Source organism: Nansenia antarctica (assembly GCF_963989245.1).
Source record: "Nansenia antarctica genome assembly, contig: SCAFFOLD_382, whole genome shotgun sequence".
Taxonomy (NCBI): Eukaryota; Metazoa; Chordata; class Actinopteri; order Argentiniformes; family Microstomatidae; genus Nansenia; species Nansenia antarctica.
The window spans coordinates 39,381-48,557 of record NW_027662695.1 but is presented as its reverse complement, the minus strand read 5'-3'; the positions used below and the strand labels follow the sequence as shown (position 1 = coordinate 48,557).

Genomic DNA, 9,177 nt, shown 5'->3' with positions numbered 1-9,177 from the left:
TTAAGGTAGATATGTAGAGTTAAGGTAGATAATGTACAGTTAAGGTAGCTATGTAGTACCAACAGGGTGGAAATGCCAGCATATAGCGCCACCTATGGTCTAATCATCGCCATTCTTTCTGCCATAGTTACTGATGCTCTCTAGTTGTGGCATGCACATTCATAGCATTTTTGGTCACATACTTTTTGAGCTATTTGACCAAAGCCAGGAAAATAATAATAAGTAAACCACCAATAACAATACTGTTGTAGGAACACTCATAATAATACTCTTGTGAAATAATCAGTAGGCTATTATTGAATTGTGTAAATGCTGCCCTCTAGCGACAGACCCGAGTATCTCAGCCGCTCCTACTGAAACAGTTTAGTCAACTTGGTACACATTGCTTGGAGCACTGCAGCTCTCTTCACTTACGCTATAGGCACTGAGCGATGCGGTGGTCATATCCCGGAATGGACAATTGTGCAAATAAGTATTTCTTCATTATGAAAAGGTATGTCATATTATATTTGTTCTTCTTCCTAATATTATAGTTTTAATTAATATATCTCAACTAATCAGTATAATTGCTTGAGTCATATTTTCAAGTTTTGAGAAAAACAGAATAAACTGAACCACATATAGAATATGATATTTAGGCAAAACATTTTCCTGAAAAGTGACTTAAGGCATTATTTTAAGAAGGTGACGACATAAATTAAAGGTTGTGTTTCAACATCAACTGTATTTTTTATGTTTGTTTGTCAAATTGAGATAATAATAATAATGGCACAATGTCATATGTTACTGACGTACTGTAACCTATCTTGACTAATTGGTAGTAGTGTTTCTTTTTCAGATTTCATTAATACGCCGGATTGGACACCTCTTTCCTTCTGGAATCATAACTTTTAAACTTTGGAAAAATGTAAAACGATCAGCAAATAAGCAAGGCACCAAGACAACGAATCAGTAAACTCACCAACATCTCATGGAGGATGCCAGCAGTCTTTGAAGGCTCCTTCTAAAGTTACGCGGCGCGTTTACGCACGATGGAGATGGAGGACCTTCTCAGAGACCACGACTTCTGGGCGATGAATGATTCGTGGAGCAACTCTTCTAGTAGTGGAAACAACACCAACGTCCCCAGGAACCAGACCAGGAACCCCCTGAAGAGGAACGAGGAAGTGGCCAAAGTGGAAGTGGCCGTCCTGGTCCTGATCCTGCTGCTGGCGCTGGCCGGGAACCTGTGCGTCCTCCTGGCTGTCCACACCAGCAAGCACGGCAACTCTCGGATGTATTACTTCATGAGGCACCTGAGCATCGCAGACCTGGTGGTGGCGGTCTTCCAGGTCCTCCCGCAGCTCATATGGGACATCACGTTCCGCTTCTACGGACCGGACCTTCTCTGCAGGCTGGTGAAATACCTCCAGGTCGTGGGCATGTTCGCGTCCACCTACATGCTCGTGTTAATGTCCATAGACAGATGCTTAGCCATATGCCAGCCACTGCGCTCTCTGTACAAGAGGAAGGACCGCTTCTATGTGGTTGCCTCTTGGATGCTGAGTCTGATCTTCAGCACTCCTCAGGTGTACATCTTCTCCTTGAAGGAGGTGGGCGACGGGGTGTTTGACTGCTGGGGGGACTTCGTGCAACCCTGGGGCGACAAGGCGTACATCACATGGATGACTCTGACCATCTACATCATCCCGGTGGGCATCCTCAGTGTTTGCTACGGCCTGATCAGTTTTAAAATATGGCAGAACTTTAAATTGAAGACCAGGAGGGACCAGTGCATGTCGCTGACGCCCAGGGCGTCCAAAGGCGCGGCGCTCTCTCGGGTGAGCAGTGTGAGGTTGATATCCAAAGCCAAGATACGGACTGTCAAGATGACATTTGTAATAGTCCTGGCTTATGTGGTTTGCTGGACTCCCTTTTTCTTCGTGCAGATGTGGTCGGCGTGGGACCCCGCTGCGCCCAGAGAAGGTAAGACCAACGCCTGCGTGTTGCGCATTGCTTTTACGCATCAATATAAATGTATGTTTCCATTAAATTTAGTTTTTATGGACGAGGTACAATACAGGGGGAAGGCCCTCTGTCACTCTTGAGAAACACAAACGCAGATTAAATAGGCTACTCCAAGTATTTACTCCAAGTATTTACTCCAAATAGGCTTGCGCTCTGATGCGCACAGGGGTTGGATTGGGTTCAATTGCAGATGTGTTACCTTACTCACTAGTCGACTGCCTAGAGTCCTATGTTTATATGTTATATGCCTATGTTTCCATTCATTCGTATCAAAGTAGCCAACAGTGTTATGTAGATTTAACCTAATTATATTCAATGTTGTCAAATCTAATCCAATTTCCCCCTATTTCCCCTATAGTGTCATAAATATATCTTTCATAAATAAACAATAAACATGAGCTATCAAGTGTAATCCTTTTTTGAGGACAGTTTACTTTTTAATTTGTTTTGTATTTGTTATCAATATGTAGGCTATCAATCACAAAAGCAATCAAGCAGATTATGGCAGAATGCCACGTGTGATCAATAGAAATAATAATTTTTAAAAATCATTGCGATGATTCAATTAGATGTTCTTCATTTAATTAAATAGAACTGATCCATTTTGCTGCATTACTAAATGTTGCACATGCAGTCAATGTTCCAGCCTGTTAAACACTGGGTGCAAGCTGCGCTGTATTGTGCGTTGAACCCAGCGTATATTGCATATATTATATATCATTTATAGGCGTCATTGTAATGCATTTAAGACATGTCGGAAAGTCGGAACTACGAGCTCTGAATGTGAAGAATCAGTTTGAACGGCCCTCAAACTTGTGGGAAACTCATTTATCATTCTCTGAGTTTAGTTCTCTGACGTCTTGTCAATAAGAAAGTAACCACAAGCATGGCATGATTCACAGAAGCTAGGTGTAAATATAACATGTAATGTTTTTCTAAGCTGTTGAATACACACTGTAGTTTGTTTTTGTGCATTAGATGCATTTCTGGAGAGTTGTACATTTACAGAATTTAAAGTTAAAGCGGTTATAACTTGCCAACAGGCGTTCATGTTGTTTGGAGTTTCCGACCTCAAACACCTAAATGCTCCAAACTAGGAGGTCCAATATCACAGGTGGGAATTCCGAGTTTCCAAAGTGGTCGTGAACGCACCATCAGTCTGGGAGCAGATGAGGGGGGGTGACCTGTGGAGTGTCACTCATCTTCAGACCCTACCTGCCATCATGTCTTACCTGCTGCATGTTTCATATGACTGATATTTGCCCTTATTCCTTTATATTAAAGTTACATTATGGAGGACTTTGACTCTTGCGGTGCTCTTGAGCCATAAGGGGTCCCCCCCCATGCCTATAGGTATAGCTATAAGGCTATTTTACCAAAGGTTGTACAACTAAATTGACATCTTTTTTTTCATTTTTGGCATTTAGCAGACGCCTTATTCTAAAGCGACTTACAATCAATACATTTGACTAAGCAAGTGAATCATCAATCCACCAGTCGTAGCAGGAAGAGTAATCTAGCTCAGGCCCGGGGCCATTGATAGAAGGAAAAACCCCTTCTTCTATCACCTTCTTTTAAACCTCTAAACCAAGTTTTTAAAAAATATATATATATATATATAGACACTGGAGAAACAGAGAAAGAGTAAAAGGGGGTCAATAGAAGTTTTTTAGGGGCACGGTAGAGGCTATGAATGTGTTAATTGTTGTAGTGTGTAGTACTTATAATACTGTAATATGTTCATGTTTGTAGTGTGCGTGGGGTTGGTTAGGGGTGGCAGTCTTTTGTATTGTTCCAGTGTATTTCTCCAGGAGTCTGATTGCTTGAGGGAAACAGCTGTTTGTCAGCCTCTGCGTTTTAGCCCAGAGTCTTCGGTACCGTTTCCCAGACGGCAGTAGCTCGAACAGGTTGTTAGGTTGTTAAAAGGTACATGGTTTAGTGCATTTTGACATTCACATACTGTATATTCAGCTGGTCTGTCTAGCTTTATGTGTCATATAGTGTCCAAATATAGTCTGTTTATCATGCCGGTGTCATTCATGCTTCCATTCATGCTTCCATACAAACATACTGTATCTGTGATTTAAGGTTTAAACAAACCACTCAAGTTCAAAGCTGATAAACGGTCATGTTTAAATCGTTTTGTCAGGAGGAGGAGGGGGGGGGGGGGGTGACCAGGAGAAAGTTGCTGTAAAACATTTCAAAGCCATAACTCATTGTAGACTCAGAGAGAGTAAACGTAGCCTGCTTGACATCAACGTGTTTCAATGAGGTCTCAAAGGACTCCAGGCTCATGTGTGTCTCATTCCTGTGTAGTTCCATCATTTGTGGAGAGATTTGTTCCTTTTACTGTATCTTTAGAGCTGTCCTTTCTGTCCTTTTGAGTTCTGGGGAGTCTTGTCTGCTCTAAACAATCTTTCAACCACTGTTTCCTGTTGATAGCGAGCCATTGAGCAATGTATTACTTGCACTTGAATAGACTGAAAGGATAGGACAAAGGCATATGAAGTTTGACACTTCTAACTCACAGACGTGTGGGAGCAACGCCAGTTTTGAAAGAACTCTGAATGAAACAAGATGTCTTAACAACACGTTGACCATGAAATATTCTGAAAGGGAATATCTGTTTAGTAGGTTTGAAGTCACCTTCTCAACCAACAAAGCTGCTCAGCTGCCAGGGTCCTCACCCACACCAAGCCCTGGCAGCACTTCACCCCCACCCTCATTCACCTCCACTGGCTCCCGGTCAAGTCCCGCATCACCGACAAATCCCTCCACGCCTGCGCCCCCCAGTACCTAACTGACCTCCTCCCCCAGCATACCCCTTCCTGGAACCTGCGGTCCGCAGACATGGGCCTGCTATCCACCCCCCGCACCAACCTACGGACCTTTGGGGACAGAGCCTTCAGCGTCTGGAACTCCCTCCCCATAGTGATCCGCAACGCCCCCACCCTGGACTCCTTCAAATCAGCCCTTAAAACCCATCTGTTCTCCAAGGCCTTTGGCCCCTAGTCAATGTTTCAGTTTTGCTTTGTTTGTTTTCTGTTTTGTCTGTCTGATCATTTCCCTTAGAATTGTAAAGCGTCCTTGGGTTTTTTGAAAGGCGCCATATAAATTTAGTTTTTTTTTATTTAAAATATTTTGTTTATATAAAATTAAAATATATGTTTATGTCTTGAGACCATATGAGCGATGCTGTCTGCTGTCATAAATTCAACCTGTCTTCTTAAGCTGTCACAATCAAATCCATTTGTCAGCCTAGCTCTTAACGGCTGTCAGGTTTACTAATGTAGAGAAGAACTCTTAATATTATCCTGTCGTTTCATGTGTGATGTATTTGCTAGACTGTAATACAACACGATGAGCTAATCCAACTTTGCTATAATAACGGCCTCCCATCCAGAGTAATATGTGCACCTTGGATCAAAGCCTTGTTCATTATTTAAACTCCCTGACCAGCCAACCAGGAACTCTCACATGCACAGTGGTCCATCATCTCCAGTGAAGTAGAGGTCCAACATGTATTAGCAGAGTGTTACAGATAGGGTCGCAGTTTCCTTGACGACTCCATGGTGCCTCCCTCTGAGTGTCCCATTGACAGCCTCATTCCCTGTTCCCCATCATCAGCGACTGATGTTTGGCACCAGTGTATTTATGTCTTCACTTCCCTGCACTCTCTGCCGATCAATCTCTCCATGTTACTGGGGCGGCTGTGGTGCAAGGTTGGCAGATCGGCGGTTCGAGCCCCGGCTGGCCACATGTCGAAGTGTCCTTGGGCAAGACACTGAACCCCAAAATTGCTCCCAGTGAGCGGGCCGGCGCCTTGCATGGCAGCTTGCCGCCATTGGTGTGTGAATGTGTGTGTGAATGGGTGAATGAGAATTCAAAGATTCATTTGAAACTAATTTAGTAAATTGTCTGATCACTGGTAGGGATTAATCTAATGTAGTTTAAAGGTTGCACACCCTCCTCCCAAACCACACAGACATGTACTTAACTTGATAAAGCACAGCCTTCAGTTATTGCAAAATGAATAGTGAGATGGAAAGCTGTGATTGTATGTCTCTGTCTCTGTCTCTGTCTCTGTCTCTGTCCTTGTCTCTGTCTCTGTCTCTGTGCGACTGCCTGCACTATACTGTATATTGTAGCAATGCAATAAAAAATTAGCTATGAACAACTACTTGGGGCTACAAATGGAGCTAGGCTATAAAAAGGAACCAGCAGTCACTTACATAGATTTATTTTATCTATTTATTTATTTTAGATATATTAACAAATTACATTTTTGATGTTATGCAACACTAGACCTGCACAAACGTTTCATACTGCGCCTCATGCTGAGCAGATGTGTCAGTCTTAACATGTTGAATCTTTAACATGTTGAATCTTTAACATGTTGAATCTTTAACATGTTGAATCTTTAACATGTTGAATCTGTAACATGCTGAATCTATAACATGTTGAATCTATAACATGTTGAATCTATAACATGATGAATGTTTAACATGTTGAATCTTTAACATGTTGAATGTTTAACATGTTGAATCTTTAACATGATGAATCTTTAACATGCTGAATATTTAACATGCTGAATCTTTAACATGTTGAATCTTTAACATGTTGAATCTTTAACATGTTGAATCTTTAACATGTTGCCTTGAAAAGTATTTGGAATTAATCCACTGAACTAAATCAAGTGAGTGCCAGCCCCCTCTTTTATTGTTCAAATGACGCAGAGCAAAGCGAACTTTATCCTAAACTCCGTTTCAAGTGAAGCAAATGTTCTAGTGAGAACACCCCCTCAGAGACAAACACTTTTGAATTGGTATGCTGTTGAGTCTCTTTTTGTCTCACATTGTAAACACTTTTGTAGAGTACAGAAAATCAAAATGGTATTGTTGCAGTGAAGAATGACGAATTTCCACTAACCAATAACCTTGATTTAGGTTTGATTGAATAAAGTCCCATCAGCACAGAGAAGAATAACTCTTCTGAGAATGACCTCGAACTGTTTCCCTTTTTGAATAACAGGATTGATTCCCTGCCAAAGTGTAGCACTTTACTGAACAATTACTGCCTTACTCATTCTATACTTGGCAAGCAGCAAATAACTGAAAGAATCTACAATTGGCAAAGTATCCATTTGGATTTTGTCTTCTTGCTGCTGCTGTTGTTTTTATTAAAAGCTGTAAGTTCCCAGCATTCCCATTCCAGTAACATCTACTCTCCTTTTATTGTTTCCAGACATGGCCTTCATCATCGCCATGTTGCTAGCCAGCCTGAACAGCTGCTGTAACCCGTGGATCTACATGCTGTTCGCGGGCCACCTGTTCCACGACCTGATGCGGTGCTTCTCATGCTGCTCCACCAGGTACCTGAAGGCCTCGCCGTGTGGCCAGCCGGGTCGCAGGAGCGTGTCTTCCCACTACGTCACCAAGAGCAGCCAGAGGAGCGTCACGCAGACCTCCAGCACATAAACGGACTACACTTATATAGCGCCTTTATCCAAAGCGCTTTACAACGGCCTCTCATTCACCCATTCACACACACATTCACACATCAATGGCGGCCAAGCTGCCATGCAAGGCGCCGGCCGGCCCGCTCACTGGGAGCAATTTTGGGGTTCAGTGTCTTGCCCAAGGACACTTCGACATGTGGCCAGCCGGGGCTCGAACCACCGATCCGCCAACCTTGCGATCGTTAGACGGCGGCTCTACCTCCTGAGACACAGCCGCCCCTAACATGAGGGTTAGGACTGGTGGAGGCCCTACGACCCCCACCCTCGCCTGGGGGAGGCCATGATACCATCTACTTACTAACAGAGCATGTGAGGGAGAACGGATACACTATACTTCCACCACGAAGAAGAGACTTTAAGCACATGAGGGCCACGACCAGGAGAGGTCAGATAATAATCATAATAATAATATTTATAGGAGAGATAAATGGAGCCCTCCTCCACACAAAGTGAGCTTCACTCACCGCCTGTGAGGGACAGGACTGGGGTAGGCTATATTCCCTTCTCCAGCGAACAAGACCTCCAGTACATAATGTTGTAGACTGGTGGGGGGGGGGGGGGGGGGGCATGACACCATATACCCCTAAAAGAGACCTTCAACAGACACCATAAGGGTGTGGACTGGGGGCGGTAGGTAGATACCCTCTTTCAATAAAAGTACCTGAGCTCCTGAGACTCTCAGATTAAGTGGCCAGGAGTGGGGGTGGGTCATGATTCTACTGAAAGAGACCTCGGGTATTTGAGGTAAAGACCTGGGGTGGCCATGGTAACATCTACCGCTGAGAGAGACCTTCAGAACATGAAGGTGTGGACTGGGTGGAACGTCCAGATGGCATCTACCCCTAAAAGAGACCTCCATGATGGTCTCCATGGAGACCTCCATGATGTCACAATGTCATCGGGCCAGGAGTTTGGGTCGTCAAGATACCATCCCTAAAAGAGACCTCTACAGTGTATGAGGACAAGGAATGGCTAAGACACTGTCTCATGCAGACCTCCACTATCATTCCCTACTCCACACATATGTGACACGTTCTAATGCTTTGGTCCTCATAATACTGATATTATCAGGATCCGATGCAATGATTGGACTTTTCTTTTGAAAAAATGCATGTGAATACAATTCCGCGTTGTTGAAAATCAATGACACATCACTAGTCAACGAACACAGCTTGTTTTGTGAGCCTGCTGACAATGTAAAGTAGTGTTCTAGTTAACAATGTAAAGTAGTGTTCTAGTTAACTAGGTAACAATGTAAAGTAGTGTTCTAGTTAACTAGGTAACAATGTAAAGTAGTGTTCTAGTTAACTAGGTAGCAGTGGGGATTACTCTCCGAATCCATTTTGTTGCAGTATTTTGGCTTGACTAGCGAGTTTGTGTTGTGATTCTCAACAACGTCGAAACGTAGTTCCGCGTTTCAAAAGAAAAAGTCTCAACATTTTGATTGGTTGCCGACATGCGGACCAAAGGATCAGACTGTGTCACATATTTCTTAGTATTTCAGATCCCGGAACTGTGAAACCTTAAACCCTTTCCACCCCCCCACAGAGCCCTCTCTATATACTAGTTTATTTGTCACTCTATCCTATATTTGATCTAATCCACATTTCTATTCCTCCAGAGTAGATCAAATGGAGATCATAAAGAGTCAC

At 43.2% G+C, this 9,177-nt stretch overlaps 1 protein-coding gene across 1 annotated transcript; it reads left to right on the top strand.

Moving 5' to 3' along the window:
• Nucleotides 1-1,037: 1,037 nt before the first annotated feature.
• Nucleotides 1,038-7,484, top strand: LOC308175511 (isotocin receptor-like; the record flags this gene model as incomplete). Its single annotated transcript, XM_080551169.1, has 2 exons — nt 1,038-1,965; nt 7,252-7,484. 2 exons carry the CDS (start codon nt 1,038-1,040, stop codon nt 7,482-7,484), a joined length of 1,161 nt encoding a protein of 386 aa, XP_080407295.1.
• Between the last annotated feature and the right edge of the window lie 1,693 nt (nt 7,485-9,177).